This window comes from Triticum aestivum, chromosome 7D (assembly GCF_018294505.1).
Source record: "Triticum aestivum cultivar Chinese Spring chromosome 7D, IWGSC CS RefSeq v2.1, whole genome shotgun sequence".
In the NCBI taxonomy this organism is placed as follows: domain Eukaryota; kingdom Viridiplantae; phylum Streptophyta; class Magnoliopsida; order Poales; family Poaceae; genus Triticum; species Triticum aestivum.
The window spans coordinates 552,773,630-552,801,589 of NC_057814.1; the positions used below are offsets into that span (position 1 = coordinate 552,773,630).

The following is a 27,960-nucleotide window of genomic DNA, read 5'->3' on the forward strand; positions in this document are numbered from 1 at the left end:
TTAAAAAGAAACCAGGTTTAGGGGGGCTAAAACCCTAAACCTGCGGAGGAGGCCTTTAGTCCCGGTTAGCCACGAGAACCGGGACTAAAGGTCCTCCGCCCTGACGGACTCCTGGCGCCCACGTGGACGGGCCTTTAGTCGCGGTTCGTAAGAGGCGCGACTAAAGGGGGGGCCTTTAGTCGCGCATATTTAGTCCCGGTTGCACAGCCGGGATTAATGGCCTTTGCGAACCGGGACTAAAGGCCTATTCGCTACCAGTGTGATGCACACAGCCATTTATTATACAATTTTCAGGACATTACATAAATAGATAAAAAGGACACAACCACGGACAATACATTTGTACATAAGACACTCATGCATTACTAAACCTATTTCTATGCTACCATATAAACTTGTTGAATAAAGCATGTACGGTCATCTCCAAATGCTTGTATCCAAAGTCTAGAAGCCCCGAGCTTCCACATGCTGATGTAAGGACTACATACAGATTCGGTGCGTAGCTCTGTGGATAACCTGCAAAAAATGGAAGCTTTGTCATTGTTAAACATAAGGCTAATATTCTCACCTGGATTTGAGCCTTAAGTTTCTCATCCACCCCACACGACTAATTTCCGAACATATTAGAGATACTAGTAGGCAGTGGAATATTAAACAGGACATGGACCCTCTACCATAACAAGCGTGTGAATGGGCACAATAGGAAGAAGTGCTCGATTGTTTCAGTCTCATCATGAAAACATCACTTTTTACTACAATTCCAGTTATATTTTGCTAAGTTATCCTTAGCCAACATGCTTGTACAAATATATACCAATCCAAAATCTTGATCTTAAGGGGGACTTTTACCTTCTAGATAAAAAATTTCCTAATAAAATATTGTCGTTTGTCAAATCAGCATACATATACTAAGAGGCGTATCTCTGAGCCATCCTTGCCAAACCTATCATTGTTACCATTACCAACTTGGAAGGAACCCTTTGAAAGAATTCCACTTTGACTCGCACGAGACCTTTCCAGAATGGAGAATTTGTAGGTTTCACTATCACTTGTAACAACGTTTTGGAATTAGTTATTTAATTCGCAACAGCTCTTACTATATATATGCCCATACCCATCATTTAACAGTTTGAAAAAACATTTGTGGAGCAACATTTATTTATTTTTATCTTCAAAACCTCCACCCCGAGACCACCCTTGTCTTTAGGTCGGAAAGTAGTGTTTAAATAGTTAGCTGTTATTTGCGCTAGCTTATGATTGTCAGATTAACAGAAGAATCTGGTTTTGTAATATTCTAGTGCTTTGTGACCTTTCCTTAGGTACCTTGGAGAATGACAACGTGAACATCGACATCCTTTCGCTGTCGAAATTGACTGGGATATTTTCTTAAACATGTCCTCTATACCATCCCACTCCTTATTCTGGAGGTTACAGATGTGGAAACAATAAATGGGTAGGCTCTACCTTTTCTAAATTCCTCTGGACTTGTTCAAACTACCTATATTCGACATGTTTTCATATATGATAAATGAACAGAAGTATGGAATTTATTTACCTTGTCATGTCAGAAATATGCTATTCAAAAACGCATATCCAGCAACCACCCCACCTTCATTTAGTGAAGCTGCTTTGGTCCTCAACAAATAACCGCACTGATCATTTATAATGACCTTGTCGTTGTTCCTATATCCATGAAATAAACAATTTTAGCAAGTGTTAAATATATGTCAAATATTACAATAGCTGATAATGTATTACCTAAGGTAGGCTCCAAATATTCCAAACTCAGAAACAACATTATCCCTAACAAAAGTTCCCTCGCGGACAAGATAGCTGGGAGATGCTGGTGGGAATATCCTTTGCATTAAGATGTATGCTGCAGTTTCATTGCTTCCATCCTTCCGAAGGCGAATCAATGTTTCACGTAGATTATCCCCGTAAATGTTGTTCCCTGAACGGAATATCAGGGTTACTCATCGGTCAATAGTGTCCAACATTTTGGCTGCATGGTGAGACTGAGGTAATACCTCCACCCTCCCTCTGTGGTTTGAGAACAAACAACTCCGGCGATTCAATAGCGGAATTTACTATAATGTCATTCTCCAAACTCCACAATCCTGCGAAGCATTTTCGTACATTTTCTATGTCGGATTGGTTGTCAAGAAACCTGGTACGTAATGCAGGGTCAGAATAGCAATCGTGTGCAGAAGGAGCCATTGATAAACATAAATAGTGAGTATCATTAGATATTTTTGTTTTATGCCCTTTTTTACTTGACTTCTAATTATTTATGTAGTCAAATTATCTGAACTTCCAAAGTTTGGCCATGAACGGACTTAATTCTGTGGAAACTGTTTACAAACAAATCATATAACTACATTTAGTATTTTTTTCGTCATATTATTACATTTCACAATATATTTATTATTACAGTAAACCTGATCCATAGTTACTGTTTTACTATGAGGTTTACCATAAACTTTTAGCGAGTCATGTATCAGTATGCAATAATAATGAAATGGGATTACCTTTCAAGCACATTTTCCTTCGCCAGTTCTTGTTGAATCTTCTTTGTACCGACAAGATGGTGTGCTATTGACGGGCACTTAATAGCAGAAGAACGCTCGATCAAGAGTCTTGCTCTCCATTCCTTAAGAAAAAATGTGGCAGTTGTGTGAATAGCAGCTACTTCAGTTGTTCTGTTGAACTATGGTAAATAGTACTCCCCTCGTCCCAAAGTAAGTGTCGTTGGTTTAGTACAAAGTTGTACTAAAATAACATCACTTATTTTGGGACCGAGAGAGTACTAGAAAAAAAATCAATGCTTAAGTCCCATATTTGTGGTTGCACATCTATTTTCAATGTTTATATCCCATCAAAAGAAGGAATCATTCAACACATCTAAAGATTAACAGAAGTATATCAAGTTTAATCATAGTAAAAGGAATACATACGGCTTCTGATGGGTAATCAGCCGGTGAGTACCCTGCCCTGAAGTAAACTATTGCAACTGGGCGTCCATTTCTGAATGACAAAACAAACAAAAATTCAAAGTTCCTCAAATCACGCATGACGACATTGCAAGTAACATTCTTGTAGAGAGGAACCTTACATCACGAGTGTCCCATCAGGACGAAGATCCCCCTCCGCTTCTATTTCTGCCATTGTCTTGCGAATAGTCGTCACCCCATACGTAAAAACAGAAGTTAAGGAAAAAAACATTGTACATTTTTTCAATAATTGCACGCTACGACACATTTTGAAATTGAATGAGATTCCTCTGCATTTTGTATTGGCAGCATCTAGCTAGTATCAAGCTACAACATGGCATTAGCATAGACCGGAGGATATATTTCTCTCAGCGCGACCGTGATCCAATACTGGTCATACATGTACCTTTCTTCTGCTTGAACAACCACCAGCACTACCGCGCTAAACAAGGAAAGCTTTTTGTTAGTTAGAACAAAAGTCTTAAGAAAGTACATGTCTGCATCAAATTAAACACCTAACCTTTGGTTGTTGTACTCGGCCCATGCAGTGGCTAATGCTTCAGCGTGCTGGGCTATCGCAGTGTTTCCAACAACACTGGTTGGATCCAAACCAAGCTCCCTCTGATGGTGTCTGATTAGATTTCTGCGCGTTGCATTCAGATCGTTCTTGTCATCAAATCATTCAGCAGAAGCACTCAAATATAGTTGTGCAACGTCTGTGAGAATTGTGCAGATACACTAGTTAAACTATTGTATGATCTTCAGACCTGTGAAGCTCAGATACGCCGCAAGCGAGACCATTGGAGGATGTAGAGATCGTGTTGAGCTCTACTTGAAGAAGCTTGTCAGTTGCCCCATCTATCATGTAGTCCGACCTGGTCAGACCCAGTTGAATGTCCTGAAAGATGTATCCAAACTCACCTCATTACTTGAGTTAAGCCAAGGGTATCATCGTGGATGGGTTTAGCATGTAGTAACCTCGTACCCCATTCGTTCCAATTTACTTTGCATATCACTTTTTTCTTAAGTTATTTTTTAAAAAGTTGACCAAATTTATGTTAAAAAAATTAACATCTACAATACCCAAAAATATTATATAATTATATATTTCATGATGGATCTAATGATATGTGATTCAGTATTTGTAAATTTTGATATTTTTTACTATAAAACTTGGTCAAACTTCAAAAAAGACTCCAAATAAAGCATATATGTGAAGTAAAGTGAAATCAAGAAAGTATATTGTACTGGTTTAAACGAACCTTAAATTAGCTGCACACTTACCTCTTTCTTGTTTAGTTCCATCATCTTTGAGTGAATATCTAGAAGCCTCCTAGTGAATGGATCCACTTCTTTTGTCCTGGAAGAGGAACATTGGCTTTCACAAAATTATTTGAGTCCAATAACTATACTCTCTTGATGTTCAGTTCCATGAGAAAATAACCTTGCCAAAGTCTGCTGCAAGAAGTCCCCATCCAGGCTGACACGATGAACGAGCTCATTGAAAAGTGGAGCTAGCTCGAGTGCCTGCTCCCAGTAAACCTTCGGAAACGACATTGGCAAGAGAGCAAATGGGGCATGGAGTAGACCAACACCAGGCGCTTTTCCTGATCTCTGCATGCACCCATGAAAAATTAAGTCAAAATGTTTTGTTTAAGAAAGTGCAAAAACTTTGCGTCTCGGTGCATTGATAGAAATATGAGTTTGTAAAACTCTAAAAAGAGAAACACCCAAAGAGTATGACACGATGCCTCTAATTGGTAGACACAGTCACACGGCCATCACCGGAAGCAACACTGCCGCCACCTATTTCCTGATTTCGGTCTTAAATGTGCCAAGTAGGCGAGCTAAGCTGGGTTGAGCAATGTCGAAGATGAGCATGTTCCGATGCTTTCGGATGCACTAAGCCAATAACATTCTGATCGAGGATATGCCTTTGCGGATCGAGGTGGGGACAAAATAATAACTTTGTTGCTCCCAGTTCACGAAACCGTTCCCCGTAGCGCTGGGGAGGGGGTACCATCGGACGGATCCATGGGAGCACCTTGTGCTACATAGTGCGTGAAAATGAGCATCCGATGAGATGATCCATTATCTCCTTCGACTGATTGTAGAGTATGCACCTAGGTGCATACTGGTGACCAACGGCGTGCCAATTGCTCGACGGTCCAACAACCATCTTGGTAAACCTGCCCCACATGGAGAACTTGACCTGAGAGAGAACCCAAGTCTTCTAGTTGAGCTTTCCATGAGCTCGAACCGGACACTCCATGAAAGCAAATATGGCGAATCCTAACCAGCTAGGTGCACAACCTGAATCGCTGACGTTGCTGGTCCATGTGGATGCACGCCCTTGCATGTGCGCGGATACTCTCTCTCTTCTCTTCCTGCGCAAGTACTCACACATGCATGGCCTACATTAGCTTCCCTCTCCCCTCTAACTCCCATGGTTTTCATTTTCTTTTGACAATTTAGATTGTACATATCTTTAGAACCAAAAAGTCATTTTTGATTTTTTTTACATATTTGAACTCGTGACGCCAAGCCCTTTAAAACAAGTACAGTCTTGGATACATTTGAAACACTTCTTTTAAAAAAAACTTTTGCTTTAAACGGTGAAGAACTTTTCATTTTTATTCTAAAGTGCCAAATAAACAGAATCAAGGCTGAAGAACTTTCTAAATAGTGGGTCTGCACTTTGTTAGAAATATGAAAGAACTTTGCTAGAAAATGTATCTGGAAACAAAGAACCTTATCTACAGCTTGGCCAAACTTTGATGAAATGTTTATGGAACTTTTTTGAGCCACACACAATTTAATTTGCGTAATTTATTTAAAAGTAATGGTGACATATTTGGTTATTCTGTTATTTTGTTTAAAGAGCCACAACATGCATGTGAATATGGCGAGGGAGTACACTGCATAGCTGACAACGTGGTGGGGCAGGTTGATTGGACATGACCCTAGATGGAGGGCCAGGATACATGTTATGCGGGTAACTGGTTAGGAAAAATCTACTTCCCCATGAAAGAGAGCGTCGTAACAGCTCTTAGCAGTCCAACATCAAATAAGGACGTCCAGTTCGATGGTAAGACGCACACTGCATACCATCCTCCATACCTGGAAGTATTGCCATAAGGCCAAGGCAAGGACCCTCTAGTGACTGAGATTGAACGAAGGTCGGTCAAGGCCCCAACGACAGCCTATTGCTTCTTGGTGCACCCTGATACCATTTTGTTAATACGCTTCCGGGTCTTCTTATTCATGCCTAGGACCATCAACTGGTGCACATGGATGGTGGCACTTAACAAACGTGAGATGTCCTACATTTGCCATCATAAATGCCCTCAAAGTTGGGAGGCGATTCGCAATCCCATCGACCAAGGGTTGGAGCGCCAAACTCGAGAGCTTTCCTGAACGCCAGAGGAAACCTGAGGTATTTGAACGGAAAAAAGCTAGCTAACACTATAACTGATGCCACCTCCAGGGGGCTCCTCCTCCTCCGAGAGTAACTTATACTAGTGTCGTGCATATGACACTAGTCTAAGTTACTATCTTTATAGTGCAAAGTAACATAGTAGCAGTGTCATAGATGTCTTTATTTATTAGCTTGTAGACTTATCCTTTCTCCGGAAGCGCTATGTTACAGTAACATATTATGTTACTCTAAACACATCTCTCCTCATTAACCACACGTCACATAAGCAAAATTTTCTTGGAGTGCGCTATGTTACTACCTAAGTTACTCCCACTATGAGACTATCCACAGTGGGAGTAACATAGGTGGTAACATCACACATATCTAGATAAAATAGATGATGTGGCAAGCAATTAATGAAGAAAGAGAGGCATGTAGTAACATAGCTAGTTACTAGTACTATGAGTAACATCACACATACCAAGGCAAGATGAGTCTATAACCTAATAAATGAACTGTTGCATAATATCACACATATGTTACTCCCCATTGTAGAGGTAGTAACATAGACTAGTAACATATGCATGTTACTAGTCTAAGTTACTCCCCACTGTGGACTAGCCTAAGGGACACTGAGGCATTTGGCAAAGCTATAATGATTGATGTGTTGTAGTAAAACGAAGCCAAACCCCATGAAACAGTCCATGGCATAACCATTTTACACTCATTTCTAGAGCAATTTTTTTACATCCAAAGATGAACAACACTAGCCAGGCCAGTTCATTAAGGTGAATTGACAATTTGCATGGCCGAACGAGAAATGGTCCCTACATCTACTCTCTATCACCCATATGCTTCTACAGTAGTAAAGGATGATTGAGGACGCACATAAATCAATCCTCTCTTTGCCTATTTTTAGTGTGTGGCATTAGTTTAGTCCCAAAATGCAGGGCCAAATATTCCTCTTTTGTTGCTGTCACCAGCAGTCACCGTCGTTATGTCGTTGTTAGTTATTACGGCCAACAAGTTGGTGCTGCTCGTGCACCTCGTGCGCCTTTTTTTAATAAAGTACACATTTTAGGGTGATGATGTTTTTAGAGGCCGTCCGTTCCTCTTTTGCCTAAGATACATATATGGACCAGAATTCGTCTATCTAAAAAATTGACACGGACGGCAATATTCCTATATTGGGCAAGTTGTTTTCGCCCGGGTCTAAAAACAATTTCTTTACCTTATGTTTGGAAAAAGTATTGTTCGCGTGACATAATTTCAGCTTGTCGGAGTTAATTAGAACCTGAATCTCTAGTTCTCTTTCATACTTTTTCGCAGGGAGAATCAGTAGATGTTCTCCACTTTCTCCCCAGAGGTGTGTCAGCCTAGTTTCTTAAAAAAGGGAAGAAGCCCATCCATACAACAGATCATACTTTCTCTATAAAGAAATATAAGAGCGGTAGAGCATCTTCAGCCACGTATCTCTAATTCAGCCCCTCAAACGCCCGCGGACGCGCCCTGTCAGTTAACTGGTGTGTCTGTTTTGAGCCCTTATTTTTCCGTCCGTGCAGCTACACTCCTCATTTTCTTTCTCATGTGTCAGGTCAGTTGCATGTGATTGGTGAAGATGAAAAGAGAAAGAAAAGAATGAATAAAGAAAAAGAAAACGTGGTCTGGGGTGGGGACGCATCCTACATGGCGGACTAACCGGGCGCGCCCGGGCGCGTCCGCGAGCCCTCATATCCTCCCCATATTTGAGACGGATATGAGGGTTCGCGGACAGCCCGGGCGTATAGAGATGATATGAGGGGTCCGGTTGAGTCAATTTTTTGCTATTTTTTGCTTCTTCCTCCTGTCCGGTCAATTGTCCCCGCACCCGATCGATCAATTTGAGGAGTCTGGCTGTAGATGCTCTTACTACTTAATTATTTCAAACTTCACCTCTAAACTACTTATTTAATGAACGAGGCAAATATTATGCCTCTGCTTCAATTTTTTATTATTATTCCAAACTTCTATGAAACGCATAAATGGTTTCTCCAGCTTCCATCGAAACGAAAAAATAGCGTGCTATAGCAAAATAGCGCCGATCTTAAAATATGCTATTAGCGACTCAGCATGCTATATCGCGCTATAGCGTGCTATTAGCGAGACGTTGTATACCGATATATTTAGCGAATCAATTCTTAACACGCTATATCGCGCTATTTTTTTCAGTGATCAAAACTATGCCAGCCGGTCAAATATGCAAAATAAAATGATTGCCGTTTCACAATTATTGTATGCTTCCGTAAACAGCAACGGGCAAACTGTGCAGCTTGTGCTCTGCACTCGTAGCAACGGGCAAACTCCAACGAAAGAAATGGGCTAGGAAGGTCACGTCACCGGGTGGTTCTTGTCGCCGACGACGAGGCCGTGCTGCGAGCACCACACGAGCGCCTCCTCCACGAGCTCATCCACCAGCTCCGGCGGCACCGCCAGCTGCTCGAACCGCCTCTCGTCACCCTCCGCCGTTGCCGCCACGGGCGCTGCTGTCCCAACGGCGGCGCACCGCACAGGGCGCAAGCACGACGAAGACAACGTCCTCGCGGCAGCCACGGAGCGTGGGCACACGGCGATCACATTGACAGAGCCGCTCAGGCTCGGAGCGCAGGACATGGAAGCGCTGGTAAATGCGTTGGCGGCCGCCATGGTCGATCGCCGGTGGTCGTGGGGGTTTCTTGCTTGATTGGTGGGGTTCCACACTTCCACTGGAGTGAGGAGCGAGCGGAAGCAGGTCATATATAGAAGAAAGTGGGGGCAGATGAGATGGGAGAAGGGGCACATATATGAGGTACACATGGAAGGCATGTGTTCTGATAGAAAATGAGACGTGGGTGCACGTAACGTAGGGACAAGCAGGGAGTCAACTTCAGTGCTCATTTGCCACGCGTGATGACAATTGACAATGTCGCCCGCGGATTGCCACACACCGATTCTCTTGTCAGTCCACATCATCCCCTCCAATTGGCGTGGCTTGCTGGCATGCGGGTCCGCTCGATTCCGGTGGTATGTGCTCGTTCGGCGGTGGAATAGACGTTTCGTTTCACCTTGCTGACCCTGACCTCATGTGTCATGTCAGTAACTCTTAAAGTGGTGTTGATATTTTGTCGAATCCAAACAAATATGTGGCTCTTATGACCGTGTGCATCTTTTGATGCAGAGGCCGGGGTTATCCTCTGTTTCAAAAAACAAAACAAATGTGTGTCTCTTGCCTTCCGTTGTTGTGGTGCCTCGCCCGGCAATTGACGGTGGTCTCGTCTAGATTTCGGATTATTACCCGAACATCGACCAACCACCCGATTACTCTCATATCTTGGTGGTAGACGGTAATGATGGGAAGAAGTTGCGATGGAGGGGCGATGATGGCGGCGCGCCTTCGGCTCGCTTCGGTGCTTGTAGTCGTTGTTAGGTGGTCTACGGATCTGGATGTACTTTTTATTTCTGGTGTTCGTTGTACTGCCATGATTGAAGATGAATAGATTGAAAGTTTTTCCGCAAAAAAAAAAGTTTGATGGAGTCATATCTTACAATGCCTGACAGATTTGGAACTACTGGAATGCTAGAAACTTCAAGAATGATCAAAGTTCTGTTAGGGAAACTAATTTCAAGATACCGGAGGATTTGAGAGTTAGAAAGATAGCATTTGCCAGCGTAGTGAGTAGTGCAGGATGTTGTAGGGCTGGAGGCTAGCGTCCTTGTTTGGGTTTTTTCCCTCCTAGGCAAAGGCTAGTGAATATGGGGCGTTGGCGTCAACTTATTCGTTCGCTTCTTTCTCCTCTAATAGATACAACAGTGCTCCTGCTCTGTCAAATGTCTCCTTTTCCGAACACCCGCTCTCCCTCGTCGGTTATAAGCGATGATGACATTGGATGCACATGATAACAATTTCGCAGACTATGGGCTATGTCTAATAGCTTTCAATGCTCGTGTTTCTTTTGGAAAGGAAAGAAGAAGAAATGACTGACTGCAGGTTAAACTCAACTTGCAAAGCCAGCAAGTGTGGCAACAGCTTCAGAGTGATTGTCCGGCTCCCGTGGTGGCGCGCATGGCCAGGTACAGCGTGCAGGCGAGTGGATCTGGCGTGGGGGCGGCCAGGTGAGGGCGGATCTGGCGCCGGCGAGGGCGTGGCGCGGCCTGCCGCGGAGGCGGCCAGGCGAGCGGATCTGGCGCCGGCGACGGCGCGCGTCCAGGGGCGAGCGGGCGTGGTGCACGGCCTGGCCCGGTGGCGGCCAGGCGAGGGCGCGCGCGGGCGTGGCCCAGGGTGGGCGCGGCCTGGCGCGGTGGCGGCCAGGCGAGGGCGCGTGGAGGTGCCTCGGATTCGGCGCGGGCTGGCGGGGCGGCGCCCCTCCGGCGTGTCGCGGCCGGATCTGGTCAAACCTGGCCAGATCCGTGGTGGGTTTGACGCGCGCCGGCCCTGCGCGCTAGTCCTATGATGCTGGAGCAGGCGGCTCCGGCCGTGATAGATGCGGGATGCAGGGACTGATCGGGTCACTGTAGGCTCGCCGTGGGCGGGGTGGACCACGACTCCGTGGCTTCTACGACTAGGTTCTGCGGCGGTAGCGGTGCGAGACTGCATGAACGAGCTTCTGTGGGCACGAGCGAAGGTGTGCGGCGATACGGATGAAAGTCCTGCACGACCAGAGGCCGGTGGCGATGGCGCCTGTGGGTGTCATTTTTCTCCTTGGAGGCGTCACCTGAGGTGTGTCAGCATCTTCCTCGTGCTCGGATGGTGGTTTGTCTCCGGGCGAAATCCTAGGTCCGGTGTTGGATCGGCATGATGGCGGCGTGTTTGACGTCGTTCCTCTGTTGGGAGCATCACGTTTGGAGACACTTCCTGGAAGCTCTTTGTGGCGCTCCTCCGGTGCTTGCCGCTGTTCAAGGTGAAGCTCCAGGCGCAATGTACGACATCATCGATGAGTCCAAGACGAAGCTCTTCCTGGGATCGACCAAGTCCCGCCATCTACCCCCTGCTTCCTGGGTGGATGGTGCGTTGGCGAGGGAAGTTGTAGTGGGAGCTGCTGCTGTCTTCAGAGGTGATCGGCGTTGTTCGAGACGCGGTGGTGATGCTTAGCTGAGGACAGGTGCTTCGGTTGTGTAGTCATGTTGTTTGTGGTGGGTGTAGCTCCCTGCAGCTATTAGGGCCGCAGTTTTTTTCTTTCTCTTTTTGATCTTCGGATCTTCACCATGTTGTTCTTCCGCTGCTTTCTGCTAAATCTGAATCAAGCCAGCAATTTGCTAGATCTTAAAAAAAAAGATTGTATGCTTCTGGATTTTGATAACGAAAGGTAACCGACACGATTATGATCGCCTTGAGGAGTTAGTCAATAGTTCAAGCTATATCCCCTTCAAATGTACGGGGCGCTAGTTGAGCGCTCACAGAGACCCTCTCCTCCGCGCATATGCTGGCATGAGGCCCCCAAACTAGCAGTGCTGGGTTGGGGCTAATCGATTTATTGTACTTTATAATAAAAAACAGAGCCAAAATGACAAATAGGTAGGTGCATCCCCATGGGACGGTCCTGCATGCATGACATAAACATTTTACACTCTTTTCCGGAACAAAACAATTTACATTTCGTCGTCTATCTAAAAAATTGTCTCCGTCAACTCTCTATCACCCACATGCTTCTGAAGTATAAGTTGTGACTGAGAAATTTGCCTATTTTTAATTGTGGCATTTTTTATATTAATCACACAATGGCATCGACAGGTTTCCCTTTCTTGCTCTGCTGCTCTGGACCCGTCACTAGCCGGTCATTGTCGCTACTTCGCTGTCACACAAACTAACAAGTGAACAAGTTGGCAAAGCTGTGACTATGACACGAGCCCCCCTCATGCACCTCGTGCGCCTTTTTTTTATGCCCCAGGATATGTGTGGAGCAACCGTCTATCTAAAAGTGACGCAGACGTACAATCCATCCAGCGGCCAACGCATCATACCATGTTGGGTCCTCGACACTGGACAAATTGTTTTCATGCAGGTCACCGAGAGCGATGCTCGAAAATCAATCAGTGGTTGGATGACTAGGAGGATGAAATCCTATATTGTGTTCTTTACATTACTGTGGTGGTAAAAACAATCTTTAATTGAACTATGGTAACGTGTTCAGTAATTTGTTTACCTTATATATGTTTGGGGGAAAGAAGACATCATTTGTATGCCATAGTTTTAGCTCGCCAGAGTTATAATCAGAAGCTGAATCTCTTATTCTCTACTACCTTCACAGAGGGTTGTCAGCCTAGTTTGTCAAGAAAAAGGCGAAGCCCATCTATTCAACAGATTGTAAACTTCTGTGTATATGCATGGAAATCTGGAAGCTTTAGGGTGCCCTCCAACCTTGCTTAGTTCAACTAAATAAACTGAAGCTTCACAATTTACATCACTTCTAAAACATTATTTCATTTTTTTGAAGTAAGGAGGGGCAAAGGGGAATAATACGCTGATGCACTTGGGTGCTGGTGCACCTGTTAAGGAAAAAATAGTGTATTAATTATAGAAGAAGTAAAAAAATCCTGAAACTATTTTTGAAACAAAATTGACCTTCTTTTGTATTGGTGTAAAAAGTTTAGCACGGGAATAATCTTTCATTTACCTCAGGCCAGAAAAACGTTTCCTAGTGCAAACCTAATGAACAGTGACTTGATTATTCCGTCGCCCACAATATGCTGGAAGGTATTTCGCCGTGAAACGTTTTAAATGGGTAGAATGTTTGCTCATGTATGTTTCAAGAAATTTTCAGTTTTTTTTGCTTTTTTAGTTACTATAAATTATTTTTTCATATCGGGTGCACTTACACCCGAGTGCACCTAGTTCCCACCTGGGCGAAGGGTACCTTATAGTTCAAAATTTGCATTCATGTCTACTCCTGGTTGTAATAACATTTTATACTATGTGACAGATGATGTATTGTACTGTACTCCGTCTGTTCGGAATTACTTGTCGCGGAAATGGATGTATCTAGACGTATTTTAGTCTAAAACTCTAGATATATCATTTCCGAGACAAGTAATTCCGAACGGAGCGAGTAGTACCGAAATGGTTTCTCCAAAGACAAATGTGCAGAATTTTAGTGGTTGCTCGTTTTGCGCACAAAAAGAAACAAACGGATAAACTCCAACGTAGAGTAGGAAATGTGCTAGCAAGGTAAGGTCACGTCACCGGGTGGTTCTTGTCGCCGACGACAAGGCCGTGCTGCGAGCACCAAACGAGCGCCTCCTCCACGAGCTCATCCACCAGCCCCTGTGGCACCGCCAGCTGCCCGAACCGCCTCCGGTCGTCACCCTCCGCCGTAGCCACAACAGGGGCTGCTGTCCCGACAACGCCGCACCGCATGGGACGCAAGGACGACGTCCTGGACGTTGGTGCCGCTGCCACCACGGAGCGCGGGCACACGGCCGTCACGGAGCCGCTCATGCTCGCACCGCCGCCGCGGGACACCGAAGCGCCGGTGAGGGCGTTGGGGGCGGCCATGGCTGTCTGGGTTTCCTGCTTGATCGGTGGAGGTCCTCCAATGGAGTGAAGTGAGCGGAAGCAGCTCAGAGAGGAAAGAGTGGGGAGATGGGACGTGAGGAGGGGCAGTTGAGGTAGCTCATAACGTGCATCCAGCGAACCCGGCCGTGGCCCATGGCATTGAAGATAGAACGCATGTGCTCTGAGCCTCTGATAGAGAAGGAGACATGGGTGCACCGTGCACGGCACCTAACGTAGGGACAAGTTCGCTGGCAATACGAGTGCATGCAATGCATGGCTCGCTCTCACGGCCGGTGGGTGGGGAGTCAGCGTCAGTACCGCTCACTCGCCGCGCGTGACGATCGGGGATCGCCCCAAATCAATCGATTTCTCTCGTATTTCGCCCCCTTTTGGCCTACTAGTTGCTGTTGATCGCATATCCCGTCCAAACGTACCCGACCCTCGTTGAGATCTCCTGCGCGACGGCCCCAGGCAGCTGGCAGTTGTGGCCGGTAGGGGGTCGGATTGAATCCGCGTTTGCTGTGGCTCGTCGGTAGGTGGATCTCCTCAATTCCACGTATTCTCTGCTTGTGCTTCCTTTTTTTTGGATAGCGATATTTGGCAACTATGTGGTAGATTGGACGAACCAGCCAATGAGGCCGAGCGTGCTCCCGCGTGAGAGGCCGAGCGCGGTACCACCACAGACCCAGACGGCATGTCGTGGCCCAATAGAAAACCCCACGAACCCCAACCCCATGCCGAATCATACCACCACTCCCCACGCCCTCAGCACCACCACCCTAAACCCCGAAGCAAGTAAACTCTCCCCCATGCCCAGTCTCTCAGATCGACACCAAAACACTATCGTAACTACAGATCTAGGGGATCAAGAACAATCCCCAGTGGCCTCTTCTCTTCATCTTCGATAGGTGGCTATCATCAGCTCCAAGACGGGGAAATTACCAGGGATCTGGCAAAAGATTCACCAGGAAACATCACCCACCCTGGCAAGATCAAGTTCATCCTCACTACTCTAAAATAATTAGCCTTGCAGTAATTTACCACCGCATTTGAACAAATCTTACCAGCCCGTGCACACTGTTATCACCAGCTATATAGATCAACAGCTCCCCCACACTCCTGTTTCAATTGTGTGATTTTGTGAATATAGCAGCCCAAGAAATCAGGAATGTTACCCATGTAAGAACTAGAGATAAAAAAGGAACCTTTAATGATCACAAAATCACATAGTTCTAGACAAAAATGCGTTACGATAGGGTAACTTCTAGACTAGTATGCTAGGTAGCAAAAAAATTTAAAAATACATGAAAAAAGGAAAAAAAAATACCAAGCTGTACATGAGAAAAATTATCATCTACTTTGTATTAAAGCTACCAGGGAAAAAACATGGTGTCTTTTTTTTGAAGTTGCTCATGCTGCACTGCATATATCCCAACTGTATAGAAAAAGTGTCCTGTGCAATTGAATGAAGGAATGATCTTCCCTTTGACCCCTGTTGTACGAAAAAACATGAAACATAACAATGTGTCAAAATTTAGTGAACATGTGTAAAATATCCACTTTTCTATACAGAGATAACAAGAACATTGTATGTAATGATGATACTAACATGTGAACGTAAAAAGCATAAGCAGGTGGTACAAAATGGCTTCTAGCCTGGAAGATAATGCAGAAGGTGTATTGAGAGGTGGCAGAATGAATCAACATGAAGATGTTGCACGCACGACAAACAACAATTTTGTAATCCCGAACACAGGTAGTTAATCATGTGTGCAATTACTACCAGCCTTGATGTTTATAAAACTACCATGATGAACTTATGTTGTTTACCAGTGTTCTTGGTGGGAAATTACCAGCATTGATGTTTATAGAACTACAATGATCAACTTATGTGGTTTACAAGCGTTTATGTGAAGGTCTTCGTACACACTACGTGTATAAACTAACAAGTTCACAATGTATATGAAAATACCGGTCCTTGTTGGAAAAAAAATCACCATACTAGATTGTGTGACTAAATTGCCCGGTGAACACTATGAAAGTTATCAGACATGTTGAGGGGAATTTACCACTCATCCTGGTAAGAAATTACCAGCCTTCATGTTTATGATATTACAATGATCAACTTATGTTGTTTACTAGAGTGTATGTAAGGGTCTTACCACACAACATGTGTCTAAACTACCAAGTTCATAGTGTGTCAAATATCGGTCTTTGTAAAATAAAAATTAAAAGATCACCATACTAGATTCTGTGACTAAAGCACCAGGTGAACACTATGAAAGTTATCAGACATGTCGAGAGGAATTTACCACACAAAAAGAAAAAATGGCCAATATTTACTATGCTGCATTGCAGGTGCCTGGACAATCAGTGCACACAACAACTTGCCTAGTGTGGAAACAAATGCAAGCATGGGAGCAGGAAGCTTCGGGGAGCAAACAATCAGTGAACTGGCAACTCCAGAATCAGCTCGGATGGACGCTGATTAAGGGGGCTCCAACATGGATGCATATTCCATGCCTAAGGCTCCTATTCCATGAACAAAGTTTGACAATATGGAGAGCGCGCGTAGATCTTTGATTCGAGCAACTGAGGGTGTTTTGTCTTCTCATTTTCATGCATGGGCAAGAAAGGGATAAAATGCCAAACTCACAAATCAGATACAGGTAATCAAGACGAAATAACTCGCATACTAAATTTAGTGATAGTTTATAGAAGCGACAGGCTACTACGATGCAGGTTTATGGGAAATTCCCTCTATATCTATACGGTCACTCCGGGCTACAGAGTATCAAGCAATATGTTTCACATGTTACTGTTTCTCATGTAGCTAAAAAGAGAGGCAAATATACCATTTGACATGGAGCATCATATATGTCAGTTGCATCTTCCCATCATCCTTCTCAATCTTAAATTGCTCCTAGAAATAACATAAAAAGCATCAAGAATAATTTCAATGATTGAAGTGTAGAGAACTCGGAAGAAGCATGGGTGTTCAAGTTATGTTCTGTACCAAATGGTATCATCGCCCAAAAAAGATTTAAAGAGCAAGAATGCGTACACAACCAGCCATACCACACATGCACAACTCATGAATATGGACCGGACATATAAAAATTTATGCAGAATTCCCATATCATTAACGTAAGCTAACCAAATACTGGAATTGGATGAAAAGAACTATTGCACAATGATACAATTACTACATAAAATGGTGTCTGCAAACCCCATATTCCATATACCAATCAGAACTGATGCAAAAAGATAAAAGTAGCAACTATATTACGACTTAGTCTCGCTATGTTCTGAAACCAATATATAGGTCATTTTACTACAATCTACAAGGTCATCTAGACACCAACTGAACCATAATGCCTGAAATTAAAAACATCAGCAGAGATGAGCACGACAAGCAACTCATGAGCATCGAGAAAATAGGAGTACCAGGTGGTGGTAGGAAGTAGCCGAGTAGTTGGGGTCGGGCGGAACTGAGCAGTGATCATGAGTATATCGTGGGCATGGGGTACCCTGTTCGTATCGATCAACTAAAGAGCAATGAGAAAAGAAATTGAACAAGCAAAGAGAAGATAAGTCGCTTAGTGGGAATCCGGCGTGGAAGATAGGTTTTCTTCTTCCTCCAGGGAAGAGGCCGAGGAGGGCCTTCCACTGGCTGTTGGCCAGACGTAGTCATGTACTAGCGGAGCCCGAGAAGCAGCATTTGTGCCGCAGGAGGTAAGGAACACAGGTGGCGTGGGCGCGGCCATGAGAGGGCTCAAAATCGAGCCTAGGTTGACCCGCCCCCGACTACTTTCCCGATTCTTCCTGTCCTGCATCCATCCACGAGGGGATCGTCTAGCACACAGCTTGTGAAGGAGGGGAGGGAAGGGGCAAGGAAGTAGAGAAGGAGCGGCAATGGCGATGGTGATGACGTGGAAGGCGAGGAACGAGAGGAGGAGGAGGCATGTCTGGTGGAGGCGATATTGATGTGAGAGATGAGAGGGGATGGTGGCGTGCGATGGGGAGTTGCCTTTTTAACAAAGGAAACAAAGTCGCGTGGAAATTCTTTGGAGCAACCGCTGCATTTTTTCTCCCGCTATTATTTGCACCGATGCACCGTTCCTACGCTGCAGACGTTGACATACTAGAGTGCACCTTGCCTTTCCCTCTTGAAGATTGTAATGGTGTCCTTTTTCAAACACCAGTAAGTTTGCAAACACTGGCTCCACTCGTTAATCTCCTTGTTCTTTGAGAGGATTTTTTTTTGCTACTAGTCCAACCCAAAGCAAAGCCAGCAAGTGGCACCATGTTGCACATCCGAGTGAGCATAGGCATACTAACTTTTGATAATGAAGGATAACCGATAAATTTATGATCAACCCAAGGGGCTAATGATCAATATTTTATATGTTCGGACCAAAACAACATGTGAAAGGATATTCTATTTTCACATTAACTATATTGGTGTTGAATCTCAAAACAACACACAAAAACTTTGCTGGAATTAAATATGAAAACAACAAAGACATGGAGTATAGGTCCAAAACTCCAAACATGCAGTGCCAACTTCTAAGGATTCATTTCAGTATAGGTAGAAATAAAAATGAGTTTTGTGCACAATGCCCACCAAGAAGCAGGTTGCAAAATCCGAGAAACATGTGACTAATCGGGACCAAAGATTTGTGATCCAAGGGCACAAGTTTCAGTTTTCATACGTTCCACTGAAACTGGGTTTCCGTTGGATACTTTCTATATTTAGATACCATATCTCCTCTTCACGATCTTCTGGCCAAACGTTCTGATGCTGTCTTCAAGGAAAAAAGTACTCTGTAAAATATTAACCGTGAAATCCAGTTAGATAATTAAAAAAATTCATAATGCAAAAGTTAACTTTGTACAATGTTAACCATGAAATTCAATGGTATTTAATCATAACAGTGTTGAATCTTGATTGTTTTGTTATTTAAACTGTTAAATGTGTCGACTAGTTCATTCATTTTACCATGTCACCTTTTACTTTTTCCTACCCGTCTTAATTAAATTAAACGTCTCTTCCCAACAATTCATAGATGGAACTCATTTCATTGATGAATGGATGTATATACTAAGCTAGCATGCATATGTATTAAGTAGCACCAACTGTTATAAAGGTAAAGTTGTGCTACTACAAAATTTGGTGAGATAGTTGAATCATAATCACTCAAGCTTTATCATCCATTGATTTTTTTATAGTTATGTTTGTTATTTAGTAATTCATTTATTTTCCATCTTAAATTTTACTATAAATCGTAGATCATATTAAGATAATTGAACTACTTGTTTTCCATTTTACTAATGATCAGTGCTTTCACGGTCGGCGATGGGCCATGTCAAGGAGTGTGATGGCCTAGGGCCCATCTCAAATAAATGCCCAATACATCAATATATTATGAAAGTATGTTTGCATAACATAAAACCAGCAATAATAAGAGGTTAAAATGAATTTGCTAATGGATACCTAACTCCACCACAATGAAGCGTCAAGAAGAAGCAATCATCTTAGACGATTTGGAATCTCAAGCACACGGGATGCATACAATATATCAACTTTATGGAAGGTCTGCATATGATAAGTCCCACATATATTTGAGCTATTATTCTAATAAAGCCAGTGCCCGATAGAGCCCCTTTGTAATGTTGTGTTTGTACTAAGTATCTCGAAACTAGGAACCACATTTCTGTAAATACTATGTTGGCCAACATGGCAGAAGGATGAGGGCTATGGCTAGTTGGTGCATGAGTTAGCTCAGGTTCACACTAGAGAGATAGGCATCTTAAGAAGATGGTAAGCTCAGCCGAGCTTTCTGTTGAGGTGAGGTGTGGGTTTTTTTTACCGGATGGAAAGAAAATATGAGTTACATAAACAAAATAAAAGAGGAACAAGCTATCTAGGCAAAATTTCTAGACCATATTCCCTTGATAGTCTCTATTTTACTGTTTTATAGCGACACTATAGGAGAAATTATAGAATAGGAGTGTAAGTTTTGGTAACCGTATTACTTTGAGTTGAATGTTAGATGATGGTGTGACTTGCTTTTGGCATTGGATCTATAAGATATAGAAAAATATTCACAGTGGTCTCAAGAAAGTTTTATCCCACTCGTCTTATTGGAAGCTATTGTTGTTAATGTTGGTGCTTGACGAACCACTCTTGACTTGACAATCTTTGTACTAATAATTTTTATGAGACACTTTGTTATGGTAATATTGATCATAATGAAACATTTATTGATTTTTGGGACAACTCGTTGAGCCATAAATTCTACCCATAGATTTGTCTTCTTGTAACTAAAGATCATGTTTAAAGTTGGCGTCCACCATTACTGTATTTAGGATGACTCATTAGAAATGGATGTCAATACGATAAGCTTCCAAAATAGGCACATATGTATATCATGAATCTATAAATAAAGTGCATTACTGTTGCAATTAGCACTTCCAGAGTGTGGAGCATGCATTAATGGTTAGCTACAAATTTTCTAAAGCACAGCACACAGAAGTGGTACTGACGGGATGCTCCTACCACAAAATATATTGATGTTATATGCGGTACACAACTATCTCCATTTTAAGTCCTCATTTGTCATCAATATCAAGGCATGAAGCCTAGTGTCCCATTATGTCTCTCACAAGATAGGAACACAATGGAGATTCGTGAGTGTTGGAGAAGACAACATCAACATTAGAGTTACACTGAATGGAGCAAGGCAAGCACATGAACCAGGCGTCTACAAATTGGTGTTTGTGGTGCTTTGGATGAACAATTACATTCATGACTTTGTTGTCTCGTGGTATTTAACTAGACAAATCTTTTCAGGGTTAAATCCTCAACAACATCGGCTCCCTCCAACCTAAAGCAACATGTTGCATTAATTGCTTGAACACCTCCCTCCTGGTTGTAGGAGAATGATGGCATAAAGTGTGTTTCCACAGAGAGTTCACATGGTCTATCATGTCGCTATAATCAATGATTGGGCAAGTCTATTGAAGGAAAAGGCAATGTAGATATCCAGTAAGGATCCAGAAAATTTGCGGCCATGAAAGCTGATGGAGGTGTTTGATTGGACAAAACGATTGTACAAGATGTTTCAGGGAAGCCATATGGCTTAATGGGCCAGCCTAGTCGCTCGCGCATCAGCGCGGCGACGTACTTTAAAAAACACCATCTGCCCTTTATTCTGAAGGGGTATGGGGTAATCACAGTCATACATGTGTTTAGGCAGGGGGAGGGGGGTTGTACCCAAGTAGAGGCCATTTCCTTTGCACATATACAGTTTTTTTACCAGAATCGACACACTAGTGACACCATGTGTCTTCCGTGAAACGTCCGGTACAATCCTTTTGCCGAGCAAACACCTCCATTGGCTGCCATGGCCGCGAGTTTTTTGGATCCTCAGTGGAGATCTACATTGCCTTTCCTTCAATAGACCTGCCCAATCATCGATTATAGCGACATGATAGACCACGTGAACTCTGCCTGGAAACACACTTTATCCTATCATTCTCCTACAACTAGGAGATTTTTCACGTAATCAATGCAACATGTTGCTTTAGGTTGGAGGGAGTTGATGTTGTCGATAAAAGGATTTAAGCGTGAAAACCTTTGTCTAGTTGAACACCACGGGACAACAAAATCATGAATATAATTGTTCATCCAAAGCACCACCGATGCCAATGTTTAGACGCATGGTATCACTATGTGTCGATTCTGGTAAAACAAACTGTAAATGTGCAAAAAAGGCTTCTGCTTGGGTACAACCCCCCCCCCCCCCCCCCCCCGCCGCCACCTAAACACATGTATGACACTGAGATTACCCTGTACGCTTTTAAAATAATGGGCAGATGGTGTTTCTTAAAGTACGTCGCCGCGCTGGTACGCAAGCGACTAGGCCGACCCATTAAGCCATGTCCCTTCTACCACGTTAAATGTAAACATACATAAAAAAGGGAGAGCTTGAGACCTCTAACTTAAGACGCGCACTGCTAGCCACTTCACATCACCACTTCTTGGGCTTGTTTGGTTGCCCGCATCGAGCCCAACCAGGCCTATTTGGTTGCCTGGTTTCACTGTTGGGCCTGCATCGCATGCTTCTTAAAGCAGCTCAGAGCCCGGCTCGCTGAAAACGCTCGAATCGGCAGTTTCTCGCGAGCCAGGCCGAGGCGAGCGCAAGCGAGCTGGCCCTTGCACAGGTGGAGACGGGAGGGATGCGAGGTGATTACGTGAGGTCTTCTTCAACCTCGAGTAAGTTTCTATCTGATCTCCTCCCTCTGATCTGCACAACGGTGCTTCGATTCGAGGTAAGCTCTACACAAAAAAGATGCACCTCGATGCTACGGTTCCATTCAGGCGATCGGTTCGTAGTTATGTCGGCCGTAAGTTTTTAATTTCGTGTTCCCGTTTGGAGCTATTCTGGACAAATTTTGCCAGATTTGTTGTGCACGATCGATCATTTGAAATTTCCTTTGACCAGCGGCCTAATCTCGCAATTCCTCACAACATTCGTGTTGTAAGTTTTTGGTTTCGACAATCGTAGCTTCATCTCTCTTTGAACAGCAGTCTACTGCACTGACGCCGCCATGTCGAGCTCCTGTGTCCTCTGCCTCTGTGCACACTGCAGTTCGCCACGCGTCGACGGGGTCTATCATCTTGGCCTCCTCTCTCTCGCCCTACTACACTGGAGTCGTTTCCGGCGTCGATCATCCCGACCTCCTCTCTCGTCCACTGCACTAACGATACCATGGTGCGAGCACTGCATTCCCCTCCTCTGTTGACTGTCTTTACGCGAGCACCGCAACTAGTTCGCGAACGGTGTCGCTCACCGTGCCGCCAACGGGGTCGCTCGTCCACGACTCCATGCTCGTCATGTCGGACACGGCGCCACGGCCACTATCCACCGTAGTCGCCATGGTCCGGCGCACACTGCATTTCTTCTCCCCCTTCCTCTGCTAGCTCTTAATCCTGTGTGCTAAGTGCAAGTGCTAGCTCTTAATCATACCACATGCGGGCAACCAAACAGCGTGTAGTTGTATGCGCCGAGACAATGCAGGCAACCAAACATCGTGCCAAAGTTGATCCCCCTAATGCAGGAAGTCCATATGCAGTCAACCAAACAACTTGCAGATGTCGCATATAAGGCTGTTTTTCCAGAGCCAGGCTGGGTTGAGATGTGTATGCAGTGCAGCTACTGTTCACTACTGCAACCAAACACGCCCCTTGTGATATTCCATAGCTCCAAATATATAAGTACACACAACAACGTTCATATATACAAAAATGTTTCCTAAATTTTTTGAAACTTTTAATGAAAAAATATGTGAACTATTTTGAAATGCCGAATAGTTGTTGAAGTTTGAACAAAATTTGAAAACACAAACATTTTCAGAAATTTGAACAATATTTAAAAATGAACTTTTTTTAAAATTTCCGTACATATTTCGAAACATGAACAATTTCCAAACATCTTTCAAAAGATGTTTTTTAATTTATGGTTTTCTTTTTTCAGTTTTCGTTTGTCCCGTTTTCCTTTTGTTTTTTCTCTTTCTCTTTCTTTTCTTTTTTAAAATTCATGAACTATTTTTGAATCATGAACTTTTTCTTAAATCCGAATCTTTAAAAATTTGTGAACATTTCTTAAATTTGCGAGCTGTGCTTTAAGAAATTATTCATAAATTAGGAAAATGTTCGTGTTGTCTAATTTTGTTCAGAGTTTCAAAATTTGTCTCCTTTTTCAAAATTTGTTCGCAAACCAAAAAAGTTCTCTTTTCTGGAAAAATAATAAATTTTGAAAAACGTCACTTTCTGAAAATTTGTTCACAAATTTTAGAATATCCCTGTTTTCCAAATATTGTTCACAAATTTTTAAAAATATTAGTGGAATTTAAAAAAGTTATGTTTTCAAAAAAGTTCCTGGTTTTAATTTTTTACAAAATTTCAAAAAATCTTCATGTTTACAAATTTTGTTCATAAATTCAAGAAAAATCATGAATTTTAAAAATTATTCTTATTTCTTAAATATTGTTCATGTTTCAAAAGATGTTCAGAAAGTTCAAATGTCAAAACATGTTTGTGTTTTCCAATTTGGTCACAAATTCAAAAATAATTCAGCATTTTACGATTGTTAACCTGTTTTCTAATAAAATGTTTGACATTTTTCAGAAATGTTTTCTTATATATGAATGCTGCTGTATGCTCTTATATATTTCGCATTGTAGAACATCACAAAAAGCTTTGAGGTGAAGTTGGTAGAAGCGCGCACCTTAAGTGGGAGATCTTGAGTTTGAATCCTCGTGAGCTTACCCTTTTCTCTGTAGTAGGAAATTGCCCGTGGGTTGCAAGAGCGCATACATATGCTAGTGATTTCACGCCGATTGTGTCTAGCATATAAATTTCTCCACACATTATCTTTGTCTAATACCTCTTTGAAACACTTAAAACCGTCCAAGTGTGAATGCTCACCCAATGCAAACTTGACCCCGACAAAATACTTGCTCGTGCTTGAGCTGCGTCTCATCAAGAGGCATCATCAACAAACAAAATTCTAAAATGCAAGGGCAATTCAGTAGCAGTAACAAAATATAGCTCTAGAAATCGACCATAGTACTCAAGCGTCGTTTCCTCGTTGGCGCCGGAGAGCGCACTAGTTCAGAAGCCAGAGTCGAGCATGAGCACGACGATATAGTACTCGAGCACCTTCAGGTTTATGCGCGCGTCGGCGAGGGTGTAGAGTGTCTGCTCCTCGATGTTGAAGTAGATCACTAGGGTGGCCAAGGTCCTCGGCGCGGCTGCCGAACCCTTATGCCAGCACGTTGAATGTACAACGACTGCAGGCCCCGACATGGCAGCCGTGGCCTCCCGGATGCATGGGGAGTCGAAGCGCTGGAAGTTGTGACCCACCCAGTCACAAAGGACGGTGCATCACGGGGAACGCGACCGAGAGGACAGAGGAAGCATTTGGAGATTGTGGAGAGGTCCCCTGGCGGAGGAGGGTTTTCTGGCGCTTCACCGTCAGTAGGTGGATACCTCGACAAGGCAGCGCCGGATCGAGACGAGCAAGGCGAGAGACATGGCGAGTGGCGGGTGGGATGAATGATAAAGGAGAGCATCGAGGAGACGGATCCATGAAGGCAAGATAGAGGGAATGGCTAGAGGAAATAAAATTTTGGCAAGATTTGGTAAGGGAAAAAAATTTGTATGTTGTTTTTAGATAGGAAGGAACATAATAGATATTTTTAGATTAGAAATAGGAGAGACTATCGTACGTGATTGACCTGAATTAACTGCGTTATCCATTACCAAAAAACATATGAGTTACCAGATAAAAGATTCTTAGTTAGGAAGGAATAGGGGAGATTGATTAGCCTGAATTAAATGTGGTACGATGTTACCAAATACTAAAAGATAGGTTACCAAATAAGAGACGTAAATTGATTGAATTACCAAAGATTGATCGGACAAAAAAAATTGTTGGAACATGGGACGAAGAGGTTCGATGAAACATAAGACGAGAGAGGGAACCTTACGTTTCTTTTAGGTAGTATATAATATATATAAAGGTTTTTATGTTGCTTACATAGAACGTGGCAGGAGGGACATGGCTTCATGAGCCGGCCCACTCGCTCGCACCCGTGCAATTCGTATACAAGGTTCCGCGTATACATTTTGCCAAAGTTCATTATTGCTCTTTATACGTTTGCTGAAAGGGGCTTAGTGAAAGGGGTGTGCCGAAGCGGCCCTCGTGCAAAATTGTGATTCTGTGTCATAGATTCCTGCCCTAAAGAGTACTGATATGACTCCTGTAGGGGGTCTAATGCTAAATAAATAAATATCTCCACAGGATATCTTCTTCAAAATGTAGTTTAATCCCATTTGCTATAGCTTGAAGCAGACCAAGGGCCAGCATATTCAGGACCAATACTTTGTTGTATAGCACAGATATTTCTCTTTCTAACCAAATAATTACGAGTACCTCTATTGTTGTTCCAAAAAAGGTTGTAGGAGGGACATAGCTTAATGAGGCCCCGTCCCTCACGCCTGTGCAATTCGTATACAAGGTTTTTGTATACCTTCTATCAAAGATTCATATTGTCCTTTATACGTTTATTAGTAAGGGGCGTGGGGCTCGTGCAAAATTATGATTCTGTTTCCAGCCCTACAGAGTACTCCCTCCGTAAACAAATATAAGAGCGTTTAGGACACTAACATAGTGATCTAAACACTCTTATATTAGTTTACAGAGGGAGTACATACTAATGAGCGTGTATCTCTTGCTTTCCTTTAGCCGATGGCTGTCAAGTATCAAACGTCTGATGATTTCAGGGGAGAAATCCCTTCATTAAAAGACGAAAAGACTAGTTACTCGAGGAGTAGTATGCGAGACTGTACCGTCGGCTGCCTGCTGGTGTCGGGGCTGCCTCCTGAGACGCTGCCGTCGCCTCTTGGTCCTCGCCGAACCTGTTTCTCACATCGTCCAAGAACTCGGTCAACACCGGATCTTGGATCGGTGACTCCTGCACGCAGCAGACCACCTCGACGCCCACCTTGTCCCAGCAACCGCGGCGCGGCCCCTCCGTCCAGCGCACGGTGAAACGGCACGCGCACCGCTCCACGCCGTCCACGGTGCCGTGCGCTGCCTTCTCCACCTGCATGTGTGGTCTGTGCCCATTACTACTCAAGCATATGCCTGTGTTGACGAACGCACTGTGTAGGGCGCGACGAGGAGGACTTACGGTCTCAAGGACGGCGTCGTAGTACTTGAGCTCGTCGGCGTCGCCGTAGATATCGCAGGCGAGGCAGAGCCGGTCGCCCGGGCGAAGATCGCCGCAGCGGGCGTCGTGGAGGGCCGGGCTTTCCCGGCGGAACCTGGCGCGGAGCGCGTCCACGTCGCCCGGGGATGCGAGGTCAGCCACTGGATCGTACCACTCGTCCGCATCCTCGAGGAAATTCTCGAACATGACGCGCAGCCAGCCGTCCTGCACCAACACGCGCGCGGGGTACCACGCTTCGTCGGACCGCGCGCGGTACTCCATTCCGGGTCGTGGGCGGCGCGGCGTCGGCGCCGGGGCGACGGTGGCCTGCCGCTGTTGCGACTTCGGCATTTCCGCGGTACTGTAGGAGTGGCGGCGCTCGGGGTGGTCCGTGGGATTTGGGCCCTCGAGAGGACGGGGCGGCGGGTTTCCCAATGCTTTATACCGTCCAGATTCTGGTAATCTCTCTATGTTTTAGGTTTTTAGATTTGGTCTGCATAATGCGCATAAACGTCCCTCAGTCAAAAGAAAATCATAATGTACAAATATAAAAGAGGATAACTATATTAGGGATATCTCTCCAAATTTCCTAGAGGTTATTTTGACCAAGATAATCACATTTCAGATTACACACTTATTTTATAAACTAAGATTTAGACCTATTATTACTAATTCATCTATGGAGCCTTCGTCTCAAAGGTGTGCTTTGATTGGGCACCTATTGATATGGGAAATGCTTTAGTATCATATCTTCCTCAGTCCGGAAATACTTATTAGAGAAATAGACGTATCTAGATGTATTTTATTTCTAAATACATTTATTTTAATTCATTTCTCCGACAAGTATCCTGGCACGGCGCTCGGCGGCGTTGCTTCCTGGTGGAAGTGGCGAGACGGCGACGGTCTACGGGCAGCGAGTGCTTCGTTGGTCGGCGTGTTGCAGCGCGGTGACAGGACTGTCCCCGGCCAGGCCGTAGGGCCTGGCACGTCCTCGTTGCCGCGTCCGGTTGGCTTCGCTCTTGCGATGGAGGTTATTCCCTCCCACCAGTCGAGTAGTGCCCGCTCTCGTGGCCGTTGTCTCCTTTCCCTCTCCAGGCCTCGTGTTGGCAGCTCCAGAGAGACGGCGAGGGTGGTCCGGTAACCGTGGTGGGCACATGCTGGTTGGCTGCTGCGTGGGTGGTGCACTACGAAGTGTCTGGAGTGGTGGTGGTGGTTGTGGATCGGGAGAAATCCCTGTCGGCCTGTCGGCACCGATGCGATGACGC

General features: G+C 44.2%; 2 protein-coding genes across 3 annotated transcripts; both read right to left on the minus strand.

Moving 5' to 3' along the window:
• Positions 1–260: 260 nt before the first annotated feature.
• LOC123167324 (glutathione synthetase, chloroplastic) lies at positions 261–14,071 on the minus strand. Of its 2 annotated transcripts, none has more exons than XM_044585171.1 (13): positions 13,601–14,071; positions 4,435–4,604; positions 4,275–4,350; positions 3,758–3,888; positions 3,511–3,633; positions 3,352–3,432; positions 3,113–3,193; positions 2,955–3,024; positions 2,529–2,650; positions 2,028–2,167; positions 1,759–1,951; positions 1,556–1,683; positions 261–516 (listed from the first exon to the last, which is right to left on the minus strand). In XM_044585171.1, exons 1-12 carry the CDS (start codon positions 13,910–13,912, stop codon positions 1,560–1,562), a joined length of 1,623 nt encoding a protein of 540 aa, XP_044441106.1. In that variant the 5' UTR covers positions 13,913–14,071; the 3' UTR covers positions 261–516; positions 1,556–1,559. The 2 variants fall into 2 exon arrangements, with proteins under 2 accessions (XP_044441106.1, XP_044441105.1); XM_044585170.1 differs by lacking the exon at positions 13,601–14,071 and adding an exon at positions 8,785–9,155.
• A 4,315-nt stretch (positions 14,072–18,386) lies between these two features.
• On the minus strand, positions 18,387–27,116 carry LOC123169702 (uncharacterized). Its single transcript, XM_044587574.1, has 3 exons — positions 26,678–27,116; positions 26,334–26,590; positions 18,387–18,739 (listed from the first exon to the last, which is right to left on the minus strand). The coding sequence occupies exons 1-3, from the start codon at positions 27,044–27,046 to the stop codon at positions 18,688–18,690; spliced, it is 678 nt and encodes a 225-aa protein (XP_044443509.1). The 5' UTR covers positions 27,047–27,116; the 3' UTR covers positions 18,387–18,687.
• Positions 27,117–27,960: the final 844 nt, after the last annotated feature.